The following is a 22,724-nucleotide window of genomic DNA, read 5'->3' as shown; positions in this document are numbered from 1 at the left end:
GCGGCGGCGGCAGAAGCGGGCGGACAGCGGGCACCATGCAGCTCCTGCCCAGCCTCTCCCCCGTCACCTGGCTGCTCCTCGTCGCCCTCCTGTGCCTCGTGGCCCTGTAAGTAGAGGCCGGTCCTTGGAGGACCGCGCAGGAGAAGAGGCCGGTGCCAATGGAGTTCGAGTGAATTAGCGCTGAAACCACCCGGGGCGCCCGCGCTGCCCTCAGGGCACAGCGGGGGCTGCTCAGGGCGGCTGCGGGGCCCCGCTGCCAGCGAGAAGGAGCGAGCTGGGCTCGGCGGGGAGGGAAATTGAAGGAAATACTTGATTTGTTTTAACTTTTCCCAGTAAGGAACTTCCGGTTGTTTAAAGACAGCAGCGCCCGTGGCGTCCTTGGGCTGTGCCAGCTGGGAGCCGCACAGGGCGATGCCGGAACTGCTGCCAGCAGAACCCCCCGATTTAAGTAGTTCTGTTGGCAAAACTTTGGCTTATATGGCTCGAGGGAGCTGTAATGAGCTATACAGGCAAAAACTCAATTTTGCTGTGGTAATTTATGTCCCTGCCGTGCCGCGGTAGCGCGGCCACCTGAGCATCGCAGGAGGTCTTTGCAAAGACAAACACAAGGGCAGGCCTCAGCTTCAGAGCTCAATCGCTCCGAGATCTCCCCTGAGTCACCTGAGCCACAGTTGTCTGAGCTGGGCAACTAAATGAGGCCCTGAGCTGCCCAGGTACACTAGTTTGCTTAGGCTGGGCTGCAGCTCCCTTCAGCCCTTGTCTTCTATCAAAACGTACCCCAAGTCATCCTGCATTTATTGCAAAGAGTATCTTCAGCAGGGCTGCTGCTGGTCCACAATTTCAGCTTTCCCTAAGTGACAGAAACCAGTTATTTGAGCGGTTCCCTGTGCTCAGGAAGAAGGATCTTTTTTCGTTGCATAAGTGCTTCTCACATGCTCTTTGTTGGCAGCTATGGGATATGGCCCTACCACACCTTCAAGAAGCTGGGCATTCCTGGCCCACGGCCTCTGCCATTTGTGGGAACTTTCCTGGAGTACCGGCATGTGAGTACCAGCAGCTGCTGCTCTGTAGCGTCTTAGATCCTTCTTGTGGCTGGTGCTGTTTTCCCCATTCTTTGAGCATCTCTTTCCTTTTTCCTTGATTCAGTCAGATGAAAATTATGCTTTTAGGTAGGAAGCTCTTTGGACACACGGAGAACATAAAAGTTCAGGCTGACCTGAATGAGGTGTGCTGTATTTTAAAACTGCTTTGTAATTTAAATTTTTTGTTTCTCCCTGTGTTTCTACCTGCTCTCGAGCAACTGAAGTTCTGTTGGAAACAAACAAAAAAAAAAAGTATTGGAGAGATTCCTAAGACTGCTGTTTTCTGGGATCTGCATGTTTCTTTGCCCTTTTTATCACCAACATGAAGAGGCTGAATTAGCCCCAGAAATGCTTCATCCAACCACTTGCTTGTGGGGCAGCCTGAGACTAAGCCAGACAAATACATTTTTATATAAAACTCAAACATTATCAAGCTACCAACAAGGCAGTAGCTGACCACAGATAACTGAGTGCAAATGCAGAATTAGTGTATTGGCTTCAATAAAATAGGTGTTTTACTTGTATTTGCTGGGTTCACATCAATCACGTTGCCTCTTACTAACTAAGGTTTAGTGAGCCTTATGTGTCTCGTAAGTTTCATTGTTACATGTAACATCAGTTAAAACCTGATGGAAACAAAATAAAAATCTGTGTTCAGTTACTGCAGAGGAAGATCATATGAGGATGAGACAGTAGCAGCTCTAGCTTGTTGAGCAGAAGGTGAAAGGACACCCTGGGATCCAGTTCTGCCTCCTAACTCTGCTCACTAAAACTTTGTACCCTGTCATACCTTGTCTTCATTACATTTTTAAATCAGGTTGGCTGGTGGAAGTTGAAAGTGCCTTTTTATTTTTTCAATTTCTCTGCTCTTTTTTTCTCTCCAATGCAAATGTCCCCTAAGCATCTGCATGATGCTTAAGAGGACCACGCACCTCCCAGCCTCAACCTCTGCCACTTAAAATGGGGCTGTGGGATGCAGTTGTGTGCTGACAGCTGTGGCCTGCTTTGATCACTTTTCACCAGCAAACTGTTCATTTGTCCTTTCTTCTTTTCCAGGGAGTCCACAATTTTGATCAGAAATGCTTTGAAAAGTATGGAAAAATCTGGGGGTGAGTTTCTACAGAACAAAACTACTAGTTTGGGGTGCTCCACAGCCCCAGAATAGAATGGAAAAAATTACATTGATGTTATATTCCTCAGTACTGTAATTCCAGCAGTGACAGCCTGGGATAATCAAGGTTTAGCACTGGGAAAGTCTCCACCCATCTCTCCAAGGCTTTCTCCTGCTGGGGTTTCAGTGTGGTGTGGGGCTGGGATGGTGATGGCCAGTTTATGGGGTCATTTCTTTGCATAAGCTTTGAAAATCACCTCCACTGCTTGGTGTCAAACTGAGCCTGCTGCCTTTGAAGCTGCTCTTCTGTGTCTGGAGCAGAAAGCAAGCTGCAGGCTGCCACAGTGTTTTTCATCTTGCTCCCTGCTTCTCCCAGAGCTGGGGCACAAGCTACCTTTCAACCTGCCTCCCTGCTCCCTGCACAGTGCTTGTTTTATGCAGGGGCCTCTTATCATGCTTCCACTGAGAACCTCTCAAACCAAAACAAAATTGCTCTGCAAAAAAAATCCTGGGAGGCTTCATGAAACCTGGTGCATTTTTTCGAAAGATTAAATGTTCACAAGCTTCTTGAAGATGGCAGCTTCCCTCAGCTGTGGCCCAGGGCTCCCTGCCCTTTAGCCCACACAATGACTTTTAAGTTTTTCTGTCTCTGTTGATTGGAAAATGGAAGAGACAGATGAGGTTTTCACCTCTCAGTGCCTTGTAGGCCAGGCAGGAAATCTCTTTACTCCACAGGTAGATTGTTTGGTGTGGATTTCTTGTCTCCAGCCATCAGCAGTGGAAACAACTCAGACAGCCAAGTGCAGGGGATCAACATCATGGCAAAAAGCTGCCTTTTATCTAAATCCACACAGCTTTGGCAACTCTTCAGTACCACAGACAATTGCTAGAAATGCTCGTGCTGCTCATGTTTGTCACTGTAGTTCCCTTTCTCCTCTTTCACTATATAATAAACAAGTTCCAGCCTCGACCTTCCAGTTGGTCTGTCAGAGGACCCAAACCCTTTGTGCCATGGCTCTGGCCATGGACAGAGCAGGCTCCTTTTGCTCCAGCTGACCATGAAGGATGGACTGACTGAGGATTTCTGTTGGCTTAGGATTTATGATGGCAGGCAGCCTGTGCTGGCTGTTTTGGACCCCATCCTCATCAAAAATATCCTGGTGAAAGAGTGCTACAGCGTTTTTACTAATCGCCGGGTAAGTACCTAGTGCTGTGCTTTGCTGTCCAGTACAGAGCACATGCAGCAAGAAAGAAGGAGTTTCTTCTTAGTTTCTATTTTCCTCTGAGCCCTTCAGCAAGTACTTGCTTTCTGATGTGCTCCAGTTTATTGATGGTACCAACATCAAAACTCTGCTAGGGAGGTGTAGGGGCCACTCTGGCTGGGACATTGGGCCATCAGCCTGGATGTGCCCTAGGGGCTGATGTTATTTATGACTCCTAGACTTTTGTTCCCTTTTTGTTGTTTGCTGTTTGAGGTAGAGCTGGCCTGACTTCAGGGGCCGAGCCAATGCTCAATGGAAGGTTTTTCTTTGCATTTCTGTCACATGGAAGGGGGCTGTAAACCTTCACCTCTTCTGTTCCCCTGTGCAGAACTTTCGTCTGAATGGGATCCTGGAGTCAGCCCTCAACCTGGCTGCAGATGAGCAGTGGAAAAGGATTCGTATGGTGCTGTCTCCAACCTTCACCAGTGGGAAGCTGAAGGAGGTAAAGCACAGGCCACTGGTACTTTGGATCCATAGCTGGAGGAGAACTGACCTATTTCTGAGTGCAGACCTTTCCCTCAAATGGGGAAGTGCCCTGTTTGCCAGGACCACATCCATGAGCACCTGCATTGTTGGTACCATTCAGCAATGCAATGTCTGGCTGCCATCCCAGGGAGGGAGTCAGGAGAAGGGGGTGGGGGATGAAACAGCACACAAGGCATTGCAAGCTGTGGCTGTTGATCGTATGGCCTGTGTGTTCATCCTGCTAAACACATCACTCACACCAGGCTTGTCCATTTTCCATGTGCCCAGGAGCCTGTTCATCCCAGCTGGAGTGGATGCTAAGCTGGAGTGGGAGCTGTGTGTGGATTTTTGAAGGAGAGCCTTGCTCAGTCCTAGTCAGATGAGCTCTCTGGACAGGTTGTTAAGATGAGAGAAAGCAGTGACTGAGGCCTGGAAATGAGACCTTCCCCTTGCTTGCCCTTCCTCCCCAAACCAGATGTGTAAAATGGCAAGTGGCAGATGGCAGTGTGGCCCAGCCTTGTTTGGTGGCAGGGAAAGAGTCAACAGTGCTTTCTGCTTTGGTTTGCATTTCAGATGTTCCATATCATTAATCACTATGGTGAAAAATTAGTGAAAAACATTGAGAAGAAAGTGGCTAATGATGAGTTTGTGACTGCAAAGGAGTGAGTAATTTTGTGGGGTTGACAGGAAAGGGTTTGTATTCAGTGTGGGGAAGGGACTGTTCTGAAGAGCCTTTTCCATGGTGCAGCATGAATCCCTTGTCAGCTATGGAAGCAAACTTCACAGCGGTCATGGGCATGGCATGTTCCTCAGCAGTGGGCTTGCTGTGCTCTGCTGAAATGGCAGAGCTGTGCCCTTTTCCCATTTCATTTTATTGGGGATGCATTTTGAGATAGGAATCATTTCCCAAAGTTTTTCTAGAAGCTGCACAAGATACAGTATTTTTGGATGTCATTTTTGCAATCTCTTTTACAGATGAAAATCAGAATATAGTCATTGTTACCCGAGACTGCAGTGCTTTCCAGCTACAGCTTAGGTTGAAGCTTAGAAAAGTGAGGGGAATGAATGCAATGGGGAAACTTCAAAAATTAAATGACAGTTAATGCCAGATGAGGACAGACCTACTATGCTAGGACTGTGCATTAAGAGAGATTCCTTCTCACAAGGATTGTTCCTAGATGGGCTCTTATTTACTGCTGTGATTGGGTTCATCTCATTCACTCTCTCTTCTTCTCTACTCAGCATTTTTGGAGCTTACAGCATGGATGTGGTGACCAGCACTTCTTTCAGTGTCAATGTTGACTCCATGAACAACCCCAATGATCCTTTTGTCACCAACATTAAGAAATTTCTCCAATTCAGTTTCCTAAGTCCTGTATTCTTACTCTTAGGTATGATAAACCTCATCTCATATAGCCCTGAATCAATGTCAAAGGTGCTGCATTTTCTGTAAGCTCCCTTAGTAGTTTTGAGTCCTTTTTGCCATATGGGAGATGCTCAACACTTTGCAGGATTAGATTTACAGTCTCAGATCTGCAGAAATATTTCCCCAAGGAAACCACAGCCAGGATTTTTACAGCTCATGTGGATCTTGGCAGCATCCTCCAATGAGGAGAGACCCTGTTTGCAGAGATTGTGGAGAGCTGCTCTATCAGAGAGCTGCATTTAGTGTGGTATTGTGGTCATAAAGTAACATATGGAAGAGGTTCTCAAGTGCTGTTCCCTTCCAACTATGGTTAGGTAAAAAGAGATGGAGGCAACAAAAAGGGTCAAGGTCCAGATGTACTGTTCCTTTCTATGCTTTGGGCCAGTTTTGATTTTCTCAGGGCCCCTTTGAGCTCGAATTTGTTGGTCTCTTCTTTCCTTTTAGTGTTGTTCCCCTTTGTTGTCCCTGTGCTGGAAAAGATGAATGTGACTCTGTTACCCTCAGATGTCATGGAGTTCTTCAAGAATGTCTTCACAATAATGAAGAAGGAACGGGAAAAGGGCAGCAGCACGGTGAGTCCAGCCTAGGTGGCCTCTTCAGGAAAAGTCCTGAGTGCAGGAGGAATCTGGTGGCATCTTCAGAAGCTGTGGTGTGTCACCTGCTCTCCAAGCTCACCAAACCCAAGAAAGGCCAGAACCACACCCTGCCTGGGGGTCCAAGTGGAGAAAGTATCTGTGTTCCTGGAGGGTCTATAGTCCAGACCTCATCATGTACTGAAGCCGTGAGCTGTGAGTGGAGCAGGTGTCTCAGCAAGGGACTTGTGCTGGACAAGGTTTGCCTCCTCCCCACCCACATCTTCTCTGCCTCTGTTTCTCCTCAGGACAGGGTGGATTTCCTGCAGCTCATGATTGAATCACAGAACTCACATGATGGCTCCAAGTCTGCTGAGACCAACTTGGACAAAAGTATGTCTTGAGATGTGTCCCCCTCTCACAGAAAGCAGTAGCTCCTTATCCATTTAAAAGGGAAGCAGGGAGAGGATTTTAGCTGTTAATCCCATGAAAGATTCAGGGTCTTAGTAGTGGGGCCATAATGATGTTTATCACAGGTCAGCCATATTTGTATTGTATCTCATTTCTTGGGGTAACTTCTGAGGTGTGTTTGTGCAACAAAGAACAAAAAGAGTGAATTTTCTTGCTTTTTGTCACCGAAGGCCGGCAATGTTGGCTGTATATCGAAAAGCACACAAAGCATGTATGCTGTATGTACCTTGCTCACCTGTGAGCTAATCTCTGTTCCCTGTCCTAGGTGAAGTGTAAGAAGGTAAAGGCTCAGCCAAGGCATTGTCCTGGTCTGTCAACTCAAAGCAGGATGCTTTTAAACCTTTGAGGTACCAGGACAGGGTATTTGTAGGACACGCTGCACTGCGTCCTGCACCCCTTTGTGGTACCAGAGGGTAAGCTGGCTGTTTCCTTTACCAGCTGTTGTGTAGCTAGAAGTAGGATTACCTAGACTGATGACTGGGATCCTGAATTCCCAAGAGTTAGTTACTGTAATTTTCAGCTTCTTGTATGTGCTTCTATGCCTTTTTTCAGCATTAAGTGATGAGGAGATTCTGGCCCAGGCTCTTATCTTTGTCTTTGCTGGTTATGAGACCACCAGCTCCACCCTCAGCTACATAGCCTACAACCTGGCCACCCACCCTGACGTGCAGCAGCAACTCCAGGATGAGATTGATGCACACCTGCCCAACAAGGTAAAGGAGGGTGGGAAGATGCTGCGCTTGTTCCCACCTGCCTTGCAAACCCGGATTGGAAACAGAGTGGCAGAGGTGCTGGCACTGAGATTCCCCCTTCCCTGGAAGCACTGGAGGGTTGTAGGGGTGGCAGTTGCTGTGCTGTGTTTTCAGTCCTCCCATTCTCTCCCAGGCCACTCCCACGTACACCGCCATCACTCAGATGGAGTACTTGGATATGGTGGTGAACGAATCCATCCGGCTGTACCCTGCTGGGGGCCGGCTCGAGAGGGTCTGCAAGAAGACTGTGGAGCTCAATGGAGTGACTATTCCAGAGGGAATGGTGGTCCTGATCCCCGCCTTCGTGCTGCACCGCGACCCGCAGTACTGGCCAGAGCCAGACGAGTTCAGGCCTGAGAGGTGAGGGCCACAGCGGGGAATAGCTGCATGCTCAACCTCAGCCCTGGGAGTGGGAATGGCAGCAAAAGTGGGGAATGCATGATTATAGCATTTAAATTAGGCATTTATCATTGTCTGACATCTAGTCCCAGCATTACCGTGAGGGGAGTTTTATGATCTACATCCATAAACTGTGCATGGAATTTAATTAACTGCATTGAAGGGAGCAACAGTGAGAGCAGCTCCCAGCAGCTGTAACACTGTGGGGTTTATGGCCAGATATTAAAGCAAGAGCCACTGGGTGACTGGCACAATGCCCTGCAAATCAGCAGTGGAAGGGCAAAGATGGGTAGGAAATAAAACTTAATTTTTAACTCAAGCTCTGAAGCAATCTTTGCTTAGGAGCACTATCAGACCATACAAAATGATGCAATAGCCCAAAGCAGACCTGGGATACCATGAACATGGTCATCTTCAGGTGGCCACCAAGACATTGATGCTTGGTCCAGAGAGAGCAGGACCAGACCTCTGCCCTTGCACCAAGAGCTGAAATAGCCCTGGAAACTAATCTTGATGTGGGAACATTGTGACCTTAGAGACAAAACATGGCAGTGGTATCAGGCAGAAGCACCTGTGAAGCCTGTGGTCACCTTGTGTTGGATTCAGAAGGAAATATCCAAATACAAGTGCTCTGGCAATGGGCCAGGCTACACCAGTTGCTCCAGTAGCCACATCCTTATTCCAGTTGTCAAACTTGGCGTGGGTAGCTGGACAGGAGCTCTTTAGGGCTCACTTGCCTTGCTGGTAGTTCATCAGAGGGATGTGCTGGTGTCTCAGTAGTGAGATACTTCACTTCTGACTTAGCATAGCTGAGGTTTGTACCTCATGCACTGGGAATGAAAAGCTTTCTGACATGAAAACCCACTGATCACTAAGAAGTATTACTGAAAATGCTCAGTGGCAAATTTGTCTGTGAAGGTGATTGTTCTTCCCTGTTTTTCATGATGAGGGAAGGAGTGGGGCTGGCATGTCTCAAAAGCAGCCATGCCTTTAGTCACGCAGGGGGAGAACATCTTTGTGTTTGCTCAGTCCTTTTATCTACAGGGAAGCTGTGGAGCTGTAGACCTGTGTGGTTTAGGGTTTGAAATCTGGGCTCAGTTTTGGAGCTGAGAGGGAGTTCTGAGAAAAGAGCAGTTATGAAATCCATTAGCGTATTTCAGGTATTCCCAGGACACCCAGTGCACCTGGATTTGCACAACCAAGTCTGAGCATTGGGATGAAAGCAGAGGCATAACATATCTATTGAGACAGAAATAAGGGACTTAGCTTCTAATATGCACAGAAACACAAAAAGCTTTTCCCTTCCCAGACCCCTCATTACTTCAGATTTGGAAGCTAACACATCCTGCAACAGAGTGGCTCTTGCTAACTTTTTTTTTTTTTTTGTTATAATCAGGTTCAGTAAAGAGAACAAAGAGGGTATTGACCCCTACACCTTCCTGCCATTTGGGGCTGGCCCCAGGAACTGCATAGGGATGAGGTTTGCTCATCTTGTTGTGAAAGTGGCTGTGGTTGTCCTGTTGCAGCACTTCTCATTCAGACCCTGCAAAGACACACCGGTGAGGATGTGGGGTGATGTCTCTCATTATCTGCCCCTTACTCCCTCTGAGATGGTCCTACTGTCACATGAGAATAACTATTTAAATCTGCTCAGTTAATTGTAAGGGGTTCACCACGAGTTACTTATGCTTTTTAAAAAGCCTCTACAGAAGCATATTAAATGTTCGTGGGATGTTTTAGGCTGAAATGCCTGAAGTCCTGTGCCTGTCTTTGGGTGCACCTAAATTGTGGGGTTCTGTCTCTCCCACAGTGTACTGTTGGTCTGTTTGACCCAGCTTAGGAAGACCCTGCTCCAGAGAGCAGTAAGAGAATATCCCATAGCCCATGCCAAAGCTGTGTTTTGCAACACAAACATGGCTGTTCTCTGTGGGACATCTCAAGACACCAAAATTCATCTCATATGACCCAGGGAAGTCCCTAAAGGGTAGCAATTTTCAAGCAAGAGCAATATGGGATAAGTTTGAATTGGTGACCCTCTCCCTCTTTAGGGCTATGCAGGATCCCACCAGGCTTTGGTTTTACCCAGGATCCCAGTGAATGCTGCATACAGCACTGATGGGATGGGCCTTGCAGGGTGGGAGTGTTTGACATGAAATAAATGCAGGAGCTGTTGGAAATGATGTATCAGTCCAGCCCTGTTGAGAGCACAGCAGCTCCTGTGCCTCAGGCAGGCAGCACCACGGTGTTTCCAGCCTGACCCAGCTCCCTGCACTCACTGCTGCAAAAGGCTGGGCCATTATTATATTCTGTTGGTGAGGAGAGCTTGGGAAATCAGAGCAGAGGGGGCAACAAGTCACTCAAAGGACGTTTGTTGTAAGAAACAGAAAAGTCCTTATTAAATTATTACTTGGCATGGGTGCTCAGCTGGAATCTCTGCAGATTCAGATTGCAGCTCAACTGGTAACCTGGAGGTGAAAGACTGTAATAGTCCATTAACAATGCAGTGACCTATCCACCCTCCCCCAAGTCTAATGACATTTTTCTAGTCCTCTGCAATCCATAAAATTGATTCTTTTTATAACTGCCTTTAATTAAAAGGAGACAAGTTAAATATGTATTGTATTACTGGTGCCCATAGGTTTATGGGGCTCTTTCAGCCCTTTTTTCTACAGAAGGTGTCATGTACATCGGAGTGGGAGGGAAAATTTCATGCTGGAACATCCCTTTGGAACATGTGTATGGAGGCTGCAACCTCCTCTCACTGCTCCACTGATGGCACGTTGGGCTCCAAGCCATATTGCTTAAATTTCCTGAAACAAAGCTTACTGGGATATGGGGGTGAATGTGGCCTGTTGGGCTGGGGGTGTGTCACCCTTGTCCTGATGGGGAGAGAGGGAGCTGGGATATGAGCAGCATCCATTGGTGAGGGAAGACTTAAAACACACTTCCCTCCCTTGCAAGATGATTCCTCCAACACCAGCTTTAAACATTGTTTCTAAAGAGATTCCCAGCCTTTCATGTTGAGGATGTTTTTGCTTTGCTACTTGGTCTGACAGCAATTTTAGTTTTGCTCTTCCTGGAGAGCTTATTCCTGCTCCAGCTCGCATTGTGATCTAGCTGCCCTTAGTACTGACACACTTGTGCACTAAACAAAATGGCACTGCATGCCCCATTTAGCTGCAGCACCCTGGCTGGGGTTTGGCTGCTCTTCCCTCCATGTGCAGCCTGTTGATCAGTGCACCAAGCTCTTTGTACCATGGCACGTGAAAGCCAGAGCTCACTGACCAGTTTATCCAAGAGCTGAGTGCTGTTAAACACCTGCTGGTGGCTGCTTTGCATGAGCAATAGTGATGGTCCTGCTGTAAGTACACCTGTGAGCTGGGAAATGCATTGAAAACAAGTGGTGGCTGGGAAGTTTGTGAGCTGTAGGTCTCCTGTTGTCCTGTCTGTCCTTTCTCCCAGCTGATTTGGCTGTTTTGTTGTTTTTCCCTCCTGCTCAAGATCCCACTGGTCCTGGACTCGAAAGGTTTCATGCAGCCAAAGAAGCCCATTGTCCTGAAGATGGTCCCCAGAGCCCAGGCTGACCTGAAGAAGTGAAGGAAGCAGGAACAGAGCAAGAGACTTTTATTTAATAGAGCCTTCTTCAGCTCTTGAGAGGAGACCAGGTTAATGTGTGCACTGTAGGAATGTCAGGGGGGCAGCCCCCCCCCCTATTTCACGGGGGGTTTGACCCAGCACAATTACATGAGCATTATTCTAATGAACGTGAGCCCCAGGTCCTGCTGTCCCCAATCACAATAGGCATTTTGCAAGACCATTTGCACTCCTGTTATTTGGGCATTTTTTTCTCTCTCTCTGAAGAGGCACTTTTCTAAGCAATTTGATTCCAGACACTGTCAGTCTCTTCTGGCAGTGTAATTTAAATCAAGACGGGGAGAGCAAATTGCACATAGTTAAGTAATGCTGCCATTGCTCCTGTTCCCTCTGCCTGCTGGGTGATTCTGTGTGTCTTCTGGTTTTATTCTCCTGGGAATGCAGAGTTGTCCAGGGGCATTTCCTCAGCTCTGTACTATGACCCTGACAAGTGTTAAAATGGTCACGTCCTTACAGGACTGAATGCCTGCAGTAGATTTTCTGATGCTGATTTATTTAGATTTTGGTATGCTTTTAGATGGCTTTTGTGTGATTCCAAGTGCACGTGGGATAACTGGAGGAGCCCAGAGAACAGCAGTTACCCCTAAGGACTGGAGATTTGCAGAGTGGGAGAGAAGTGTCCCACATGTGTTTCTTGATTGTTTGCTTATTTTATCGTGGGCATGCAACCACCTGCCATGGGAGGGACTGTCAACACAGGCACCATCCATACTGCTATCATGACACCTTTTAGTCTGATTTATATTAGGCCACTGTAAGACCAACTTAATTAAATTAAGAATTATGCAGGATGCAGCACTGAGAGCCTTCAGAGGTCCTGGGCAATCCTGTCTGGAAGAAAGTTGCCTTTGCCTATTGAAAGCTTCAAAATCTTGCCAAACTTTGTACTTTTTGTACAATCTAGAATTTCACATTATTCCTCCAAAAACTGCTGCAGGAATGCTAACTGCAATAAAAAGTTCACTTGCCTCTTCTGTGTCCAACTGATGCCAGTCTCTGCTGCTGTGCTTTCTCCATACACAAGTGACTCCATCTGTAGATCTCATAAGCCTTTGGCCAGGTGATGAAAACTCTTTTAATCCTGGATGAATGCCTGTAGGTTCTATAAATCCTAAGAGCTGCTCCTGGAGGTGCAGAGCTAAAGGTGCAACAGCCCAAAAGGAACAGCTCAGCAGAGTCATTGAGGGTGTGAAATGATTCCTATTGCAAAAGGAATTTTATTCACTACATAGCAGTTTTTATATTTCTTTTATATTCTTTTTTTATAGAGGTAGATAGATTATACATATGTTATTATATATTCTTTTCATACTTACTTTCTATATTTATTAGGAATTGAGTAGAAAACCTCAGAAGGGATATAATAACCTTTCTGCAGCAAATTAAATTCCCCAGTGAAAGACACCTTTGACTGGAAGTGTAGGGGAGGAGTGAGGCTGCTTCTCTAGAGAGTCATCAATGAGCTGGGTGAGAGGGTTAGAAAATTCCCAGCAGCTCAGGCAGCCATGGCTTGCCCTTCTGCCCTCATCACCTGCAACTCCCTTCTGCCACCAATGTCCAAAAGTGACAATCCGTCTTTGTTTTCAGCTGTTGCTGTCCTCTTTCCCAAAGTCAAGGCAGGGTGACAGGACATGGACTGAATGTACAGGCAGTCAGACCCCTGGAGGACAAACAGCTGAAAAGTGGCTGTACCATCACAGTGGTTCATAAAAAGGGGCATGGAAAATCCTCTGCCTTGAGAAGTGACTAAGAAGATGAGGATGACAAAGTCACCTGCAGTGTCACAGGGATGAATTAATGACCTTGCTGGGGCAAAGGCCAGAGCTTGCCCAGTGGCAGTGAGAAAAGGGTTTTGCCTCCTTACCCCATGCCCATGTTGGAATTAATCACACAGAAATGTCAACACTACAGGAAAACATCCTTCAGGATAATCTCTCTCACAAAGCTGCTTAACATTTTGGAAATATACAGTTCACTTGGAGGTGTCAAAGGGTTTCAGCCCCTCTCATGTCTGTTCAAAGGCATCTTCATCTGCTGCACCCTGTGCCAAGGGAGTGGGGGAGCAGAGCTGGGCTGGGAATGCTGCTGTACCTGCGGAGAGATGGACACAGCACTGCCTCATCCCCCAGCACCTGGTGGGGTTCTGCCAAGGGACAAAACTGGAGTTCTGTCGCATCTCATCTTTGTTTTGCTGAATGTTGTGCTTAAGAGCAGGAAGCACACATCTGTATGGGTTTCCAAGTGTCCTAGAGGGAGGTTTGCCAACAGATTTGGCTTTGGGGAGTGGTTTGGGTGAGATCTTGCAGTGGGGAAATGCTTGGGTGCTGAATTCTCCAGCAGGTTCAGTACCTGGGATGCTGTTCCTTGGGTTTATTCCAGACTGAGCAGCTGTCTGGGAGATGTTTGGTGTCAGCCCTTTCTGATCTGATTTCCAGAGGTAACCACTCCCTCATATCCAGGGGAAGTGGAGCTGTGCTCTTCCACAGCCCTGTCCCTCAGTTTACCTGCACCTATAATTTTTTAAAAATTATTTACACTTAGGCAATAGTGAAATTTGATGTGTGTCCACCTTATGCCATGCTTTGATTCAGATTTCAGTGAGCAAATGGGTTTCCTTTCAGAGGTCACTACAGCAGAAGGGCTTCAGGAGCTCCCCTAATATACTCCAGCTGCTGACTGCTTGAAGCAAGTCCTCCACTCCCCCTAAAAAACATCCAGGATGACTGAGGGCCCTCAGCATGAACTCCTCTGATCTGCATATTCCCTCCTACAGCAGAGCACTGCTTCCCAGAGCAAACAGGTGTCAGTTCAGCACAGCTCCTTCTGGAAGGACAGTCCCCCCTTGAGTGGCATCTCCAGACTCCAATCTGGTCCTACTCATTTCTACTTCAGTTATTTTGGCTCCTTCCAAGCGAGAGCACCCATTTACACTTCAGAGGGTGCTCCCTCTCTGAAGAGCTCTCACTGCGGGCTCCTCATGTGCCCTGGTGCTCCTGGGGCCAGGCTCAGGTGGACTAATCATGCCTGCCACAATTTACAAGAAACATGGAGCTCTCCTGCCCCTGACCCTGGCTTGCACAGAGGTTGTCTGGATTGTTGCTGCTGGTGCTGTACTGTACCCGCTGCTGAGGAGACACAGGCCTCCAGACACCCGTATTGAATGCTCAATTCGGTTAAAATCGATGAGATAATCAGCCCACAGAGTCTGCTCAAAGGTCAGGAAGCAGTGATTTTTTCCTCCAGCAACTTTGGTCCTGAGCTCTTGTTTCAGTGTGAAGATTGCAAGCCAAAGCACTTCAGCTGGTAGGTTATCAAAGGGTTATGAGTGCTGGTAGTTAGCTGGCAGGCTGATGTAACAAGGGCCTAACAAGGGCTCCTAAAACAGGCAGGTAAGTTTTGGCAGCGCTTTTTTCTCTAAAAAGAGCAGGAGATGGTGCAGGGCGGGCTGGTGTCCTGCAAGGCAAAATGCGAAGAGCCTTGAAGAGGAATCCACCAATGTGGAGTAAGAAAAGAATGGCAGGAGAAAGGGGTGCTGTGGGAAGGACCAGGTGGGGATAACCCTTTTTCTCACCCCATTCCCCAGATTTCATCCCCCATCTTGTGTCTCCTCAATCCCACGTGTGCCAAAGGCTGCAGCAGGGGGAGGATCCATCTTAGCGCTCTCATCACTCCAGCACACGTTCTCCAGCAGCTGGACACACGACATACTGCTGGCTGGATTTGCAGAAACACTTTGATCTTTCATCTTTAAGCTCAGTGATTCAATCCCCTGCAGAGCCAAAGGTAAACGGCAGCGATGCTGCTTCGGCGGGCCCGAGGTTCCAAGTCAAACAGCAGTCGTTTAACCACACTTTTAAAGCTCGTATCATTTGAATGTCATATGTCAAACTGATGCTACTTCCACTGAAGGCAAATAGCTGTTTATTCCCCTCACAGCTGCCCAGCAGTCTGACATTCATTACTGAAGCCTTGCAGCTGCCAGGGATTGAAGCTACCTGTAGGAGTACGTCTATCAAAGCCTTCCGCCTCTTAAGGGTTATTCCCTGCAATACCAGCTCATACAGTTTAGTTCAGGCTCATTTTACAGCTGCTGTCGTTCTGCAGTTGTTTTTTCCTATGTTTGAACAAGGTCAGGCATTGTTTTTTGCCCGTTCCCTCCCGAATTATGTCGTTAGCTCATTTTTCATGGTTTCTCCAGGGTTCAGGCTCGCTGTCACTGTGCACCAGCCCCTGAGGTTTATGATGTGAATGTTCCACGGCTGTGGGCAGCAACCAGCACACAGGACTGCAGTGCTGGTGGTCCAGTCTCGGCATCTTGATGCAGCTCCAGCTCTCCGTGAGGCCAGCGCTGTGAAGTCTGTTTCTGGGCTGTAAGTTCATGCACGAAATACCTGATATTTTGTAGTTTATTAGGCACTAAAATGTTCAATTGGCTGCAGAGGAGTTTACGGAAGAGGGAAAAAAAAAAAAAAAAAAAAAGAGGCAACAGAGATGATCAGTTTAGTTTGCATTTAGACAGTGACCTGAACCTCACGGAGCAATTTACACCTGTGCGAGGAATCTGCAGAGTTCTATTGAATCAGACCTGGGGCGTTTTACAGCCACTTTGCACGAGCATAAACGACAGCATAAGGTGCAAAGGAAACAGCCGGCCGGACAATTACAGAGCGTCTTCACACGCCTTATTAATCCTCATTACAGCCCTCTGTGCCGAGACTCGGAGTCTTTCCTTCCCCGAGCAGGGCCAGCGAGGCTGTGGAGCCAATTTAGCCACCTGCCAAACTCGCGGGGTCTGACTGCTGCTGTTGACGTGTCCTTGGTCCTGGGGAGCTGGATGCTCCTTGCGAGAGCCTGAGATGCATCTTGCTAAATTACAGAGATGGAATTGTCGGCTGCCTCCTGCCTTAGCAGGATTCTGAGCAATGTGTGTTGTTATGCTCAACTCTATGTTTGTCTTCTTGTCCATTTTTTCTCTTTAAAGCTTAGCTGTGGATGTCTCAGGAAGGTGGGGTGATGTTCATCTGAAAGATGAAATTCAGTTTCTTGCCTGTGCTGATACACCCGAGAAACAGCTCTGGCTGCTGTGTGTGCATGCAGGGTCGGGAGCCTCAGGACACAAGGAAATGGGGAGGGAAAAAGAAGATTATTCAGGTGTTCTCAGAGCTCTGCCTGCACGTGCCTGAAGTGCTCAGGTTAACAACCCAAAATGCAGCTGCCAGCATGGCTCTGTCTACAGGGACATTGCACGGGTGGTGTGATTGTTTGCTGTAGCTCTCACGTTTATGGCTGCTACTGAAACTCCTGAAAAGAGAGCAGCTACCCAGAGTTTCTCAGCACTCCCAGAGAAGCTCGCTGCTTCCCACTCAGAACCTCCTGCTTAAAGACTGGTAGACCTGAACTTTTCTCAGCGAAAATGACAAGAAAGACCTGGAGAGTGTAGAGCCATGCAGGCTGGAGACAGCCTGAATAGTTAGACCAGTTGTACACAGTAGTGAGATTAGCTGTCTAATGCCCTTTCTGGGAATCTTATTAATGTTATCTTATTATTTCATAATAGATATAACCCATGTGCTAGTGCTGGCAGGCTGTAATTGGGCTGTGCCAGGGAATTACTCATATTTTTCATTCTTGAAGGAATGAAGAGCGTATTCGGTTATGCTAACGACCTCATTTGTGTGGATTCCATTCACTCGGTGCGTCTGGCTCGTGAAGAATTGCAGCCAGAGTGATGATTTCTCACTCCAAGTAAGCGTCGAGGTGTCTCTCAGCAGATGCTCTTCCCTCCAGATGCCCCGCTGTGTTTGCCTCTCTCCTGGCAGCTGCAGATTTGCCCAGTGGTGGGTTTTTTTTTTTTCAGCACACGTTTTGCTGATGGTGATGTCTTTCCCTCTCAGTGTCTTGGGGTGCTGCAGGAGCCGTGGAGCTCTTTGAAATGGAGCAATGCTATCTATTGCTGCTTTATAAATCCTTGCTGCCTGTTTAGTACCCCTTGTTTGGGCCTTGGGCCTTCGTGCCTACCTGTGTGCTTCACTGAGAGTTTTTTAACTCTCCACAGGGTATAAATGATAGTTTCAGCTGTGGAGAACTCTCCTCCCCACACTGACAATTACTCACTGCGTGCCTATCAAAGCACAGGCAACATACCCACGTCAATAAAACCTTTTCTAATTCTTTTTTATCCTCCCCAGGGGAGACCTTAGAGCCCCACGGAACCTCCAGCAGCCCTTTAATTCCTCTTACTTTGGTCCCTGCCATTGCTCAGGGCCTGTTGATGGAGCAGCTGGGAAAAATGCTGCTCCCTGATGGAGCAGAGCTGAGTGACACAAAACTTCACCTGCCCACGGGGACACGGCTGCCTCCGCAGCCTCATCAGAAATGTTCCCCTGCATTTGTTTGTAAAACATCTTTATCCAGCCAGGAGAAATGTCCCTTGAAGTCAACTAACCAAAAAAATAAATAGCAGTCAAAGACAATCCAGAAAGGAGGGGGGAATAAGAAGGAAAAGGTTTCTAGAGGGAAGTAAGTGATGGATTGAAAGGGATTTGGGGCTGTTGTGTCGTACAACTCCGTGCATGATGTGACAGCAGAGTCCTCACTGTGCTGCTTCCTGTCTCCCACTTTAAATGAAGTCCTAAAAAGGCTGATTTAAAAGGGTTGAAGAAACAAAGTGAAATATTCTGATGTACACTGTGGATGTTTTTTAGCCCTTCTGAACTTTTTTCATGACATAGCTGCTGGTGGCTGTGTCAAAATAAAGCTCCTCAGCCAAGGCGCAGGAGGGATGGGGGAACTATGAGAAGTTTTTCAGTGTTCCTGCACAAATCTGAGCAAGGAGAGGAATAATTTCACTTCCCACATATAATAATGTCCAACAACAGGAACCCTGACCTGGAATTTGTCTTTGCTTTCCAAAGGCATCCCCGAGCCATCTGTGGAGAACAGAGGAAAATGTTGATTAATACCCATGTTAATGAAAATAAACACAGGATAACATTCCAAGCAACATGACTTCTTCTCAAAGCATCCAAGGATAGCAACAGATGCAATAAAGCAGAAATTCACTTTTGCTGCCAAGGGATAATGTTTTCTACTTTGGACACAAGCCTTGGGGGGAATGCACCACCCTTAGCAGAGCAGCCCGGGACCTTGAAGATCTTGTAGGTTTGAAAAACCATCATCTCAGAGCTGGATGATGCCAAGGGAAACTTCCCAGCCCCTGTGAAGGGCCCAGTATCATCTTCTCAGCTGCCTGGGACCTGGATGCTCTTCCTGTTCAATGGAAATGTCCATTGGCTTTTTCCATCTGACTATTTATCTCATTGATTTGACTGAAGGAATCTTGGGATTGAAAGAAAATTAATAATTCCCAGCCCAGCCAGCTCCTTATTTTGATTCATCCCATTCTTGTCACTTTGAGTGAACTAAATAATTAATTGTGTTACCAAAAATAATTAAGGCTAATATCACACCAATTACACTGGCCAATTCTAACAATAATGTTGGTAAGAACATCTAAATAACCTGATATGTAATTATAGTCTGGCTGTTCACTTGTGTGCAGGTTTGGGGCTTTCTCTCCCACCAAATTTTGGCCAGCCACATTGATTAAATGAAAACTTTTTATAGCTAGTGTTCAAATTATCAAATACTTGCCTAAAGCAATCCCATTGATCAAGTGTATCATTTGTAATACAAATGTTTTTATTAGGAGGCTTTGTTCAAGATAAATGAAGGATCAAATTAACTGGAGATTGGATTGAGTAGAAAATGCTGCAGCTGGATAATTTCAAGCACTGAGGCTGAACATTTCTTTCAAATGATGAGAAGTCATCAACTAAGTCTTAATATAAAACACACACACAGAGGCACTGCTGTATTGATTCCTTTCATTGCTGTGGCACTTTTTATCAAAATACATTTGGGGTTTGTAAAATAGGCTGCAAACCCATCATCCCACTGCTGCCAAAGCAGGCTGAGGGTTTAGTCTGGCCAGAATTAGGTGTGCTATCAAAATGCCAACATGCACCAAACCCTCCTCCTTCTCCTTCATTTTTTATCCCACTTCTGCTGCCTCTCTTACCACCCAACAATACTCTGCTCTTAACCCACTCACTTCCTTTAATCCAGGACAGGGCAATTTTCCTCTTTTAGGAAGGAAAACCACTAGAATAGAGCCAGCAGGAATATTTAACTATTCCAGCAGTCATTGTAGCATGGCGGGGTCTGGACGTGACTGAGAGTGTATCCATGGCTAGCCAGTGGAAATGACCAGCAGTGACATGCTGTAAGTTCATATATATATATCAGGAAAGCTATTTGGGATTACTATTTTTTTTTTTTTTCTTTTTCTGCCATGTAGAGCTGTGGCTGTTAAGTGATTGCTTTCTGAAATAACTTTCCCTCCTCTCCATCCCAGAGCGATGTGTAAAGTGTTTGCTGATACAGGAATTACAGATGTTGGAGGAGCTGCTATAAACCCTCCCAAGATTTACATCTCCTCCGTGAGGTTTCTCCACGGGCTGACTTCCCAGGGAGAGGTTTTACAGGCACTCAGGATCCTTTTGAATGTGTCTCCAGAGGTGTGTGCAATAATCAGAGGAAATCCCTTGAAGCCCATCAGATAAAGCACACAGAGTTAGGAAGGGAGCAGGGAGGTCACTTAGTCCCTATGGAAAAACTATTTTTGGCTTATTCAGGGACACAAAGCCAAGTTTTCAACTCATGCTGAGTGCTGGTTTCACGAGCACCTCCAGATGCTTGCAGCCTCATCACGGCTCCAGTTTGTTCTGGCTTACAGCACAAAAATAAATGTAAATCTCCTAAACTGCTGGGTTTCTTCTGAATTTGGGGTAGAGTGGAAAAATTCAGCTCTTATATCTGGATCTGACCACTCCTAATGCCCATTCCCAGTGTCCCATTGATGTGTGAGTCTGGTGGCCCCACAGCTTTTAGAGAGAATTATTACTTCATTCATTACTTCAGTGAAAGAAGTAATGGGCCCAGGTGGAATTACAGGTGGTAATGGAAAACAGAGACTTGATTTTCTCCAATACCATTTGTGGATACTTCAAATACATATTTATTTATTTATTTATTTATTTATTTATGTGTATATGTGTGTATGCAAGCGCCATAGGTATGTACCATGTATTTATGGCAACTATACAAAGAATTATATCTATATATGTTAGTTATGTTACATCTATAGTTTAGAGCTGCAGGCTCTGGGCTGTGAGGCCTTGTATTTTGCTTTTATGCTCTGGCAATAATAGCTTTTGGCTATTATTTTGGCTTTGGCCAATAATAGCTTATTGCCCACATCGTAAGATTTAAAGCCTGTGACCATTACGTTTGCTGAAGGAGACTTAAACTTCCCTTTGGAAACTCCAGTGTATTGGTGCAAGGTGTATTTTCTCCAGGAGAGCTACAGCTCTTGTAATAAAAGCAAGCAAACAATCACATTTATGACTTGTATTTAAAGAGGTGGGGAGTGAGAGCAGATTAACCCTCTGTGATGGAGCTAAGGCTGCAGCTCAAGGACATCACTGCCCTCTCCCAGGAAAGGGAGGGATGAAAGCAATGGCATGGATGGATAATGGGTGACCTTGTACAAGTCAAGCAATTTCATTTCTGTAGGGACCTGGGGACTGAAAGCAGCACTAATGCTGATTAACCCCCCTCCCTCTTTTCTGTCTCTTAATTTTTCACTGCTCAAAGCTATTCCTTGCTTTCAGCTGATTTCTACTCTGTGTGTATGTTACACCTCATCCTCCATGCATGGAATATGTGTAACACCCTGCCTTTCTTAGCCTGAATCACAGTTTATACCACTGTGCTTATCTCTGCTAATTCTCAGATAACAATTGAGAACAATTCTCAACTGCATAATTATTTAATTACTCTTTTAGTAATTTACTGCAAGAAATTCTAGATCCTCCATCAGGTTGTTTCAGGTGAGATTTTGCAGCACTGCAAAACTCCAGTCTTGGAGGACAGGATCGGATGGGATGTGTCTGTCTCCCACCTCTTTTTCTCAGCCTGGTTTCTGGTGTGAGGGACATCCCATAAACTCAAAGGGGAGTTAAGTTCATTCTCCTCACAACTCCCCTCATTTCAGAAAAGCTGTTCCACCTTGTTTTCATTAGGAATGATTAGTCTGGCTTAGTAGATAATTTGATTTCAGGGGAGAAAATCATGATCTAGGCTTGGGAATGACTCATGTTTGGCCACCCAAACATTACAACAGCTCTTTGACTCTCCTGTGTTGGGAAATCTCAGCTGAGCTCAATGTCCTGCCTCCAGCATCTCCTGGAAAAGCTGTGGAAGTGAGTCATGGGTTGCTTCATCCACCAAGGCCTTTAGTGACTACTGCCATTGCAAGAAGAGATTTCCCCATCTAGGGCAGCAGCTGGGCTGCTGTGTGCCTGAGAAAGCAGAGGATGTCTGGGAGACAGGCTGACACAACACAGAGCCAGGCAGGAATGCATCTGAGGATGGAGTTTGGCAGGGAAAGCTGAAAAGGAGAAAGTGTGCAGAAATTGTGAGAGCAAAGTCCTGATTTTTATCGTGTTGTTTTCAAAAGGAGAGTGATATTTCTGGGGGATGTGCCAGGGTTTTCAGTACCTGCTTTTCTTTCCTGAGATCCAGAGCTGCTCAACAGGCACAGTGGTGAGGTTTAATTGACTGGATTCAAGAAAAAGTGTTCCCAGTTGCCAAGGAGGTCAGGCTGGATATGCTGGATGAGGGCAGGCACTACTCATCATCTGTGTGCACATCAGTAAGAATAACAGTAACAGGAGAACTAACAGAGGTTCTCCTTAGCATGGGACAATAAAAATGTATGGTTTGGGACAAAAATGTTTGATTTCTGCCAAAAGTCATGGGTAAGAGCTCTGTCTGGGGAAAGAGGCACAGTAAAACCTTGGTCAGCTGGTGTCAAGCAGAGGTCTGGGAAAGACTTCAGCTGGGCAAGAGATTGTGAACTCTTGCAAGGAGGAGCAGCATCTCTGAGCACTGAGGTCCAGCCAGGTTGTGTTGCAGGCCAGTGGGTTTCAGACTTGGCCCTTGCTGTCACAGGAAGCGTCATCTCAGTGCTGCTGAGGGGAATTTTGCCTCTGACTCCACAGGGATGGCCTCAGGGATTTTGTCATGAAGCATCCACTCCTTCTGCTTTACTGAAAATGTGCACAAAGATTAAACATGATGAGGAATTTATATCCAAGGGACTGATATTTTGGATGGGCTAAGAAGTGGAAGCACATTTCTCTCCCTGGAGAGTGAGGCAAGCTGGCTCTGCCTCTCAGCTCTGTCTCCTCAGTGCTGGTCAGGACCACAGGGCAGAACAGAAAATGGTATCACAACCACCATGGCCTTTGGGATTTACTCCTCTGCTTTCCCTACAGACCCCTTCAACTCCAACTCCAATCCAAAACAAGTTTATCAAGCATCATCTCCAGAATATCCATCAGCATCCAGGCATTGTGTGAGAAATGACTTGTCGGGCAAAACTACAGCTGGCGTTCGCCTGTTC

General features: G+C 46.6%; 1 protein-coding gene across 1 annotated transcript; it reads left to right on the top strand.

Moving 5' to 3' along the window:
* LOC121350797 (cytochrome P450 3A29-like) lies at positions 1-12,147 on the top strand. Its single transcript, XM_041462461.1, has 13 exons — positions 1-106; positions 950-1,043; positions 2,139-2,191; positions 3,290-3,389; positions 3,784-3,897; positions 4,494-4,582; positions 5,163-5,311; positions 5,791-5,918; positions 6,227-6,311; positions 6,942-7,102; positions 7,275-7,501; positions 8,937-9,099; positions 11,042-12,147. Exons 1-13 carry the CDS (start codon positions 36-38, stop codon positions 11,135-11,137), a joined length of 1,530 nt encoding a protein of 509 aa, XP_041318395.1. The 5' UTR covers positions 1-35; the 3' UTR covers positions 11,138-12,147.
* The last annotated feature ends 10,577 nt before the right edge of the window (positions 12,148-22,724 follow it).

This window comes from Pyrgilauda ruficollis, unplaced genomic scaffold (assembly GCF_017590135.1).
Source record: "Pyrgilauda ruficollis isolate IOZ18807 unplaced genomic scaffold, ASM1759013v1 scaffold16, whole genome shotgun sequence".
In the NCBI taxonomy this organism is placed as follows: Eukaryota; Metazoa; Chordata; class Aves; order Passeriformes; family Passeridae; genus Pyrgilauda; species Pyrgilauda ruficollis.
The sequence above is the reverse complement of the archived record's forward strand: the minus strand, read 5'-3'. Positions and strand labels throughout refer to the sequence as shown.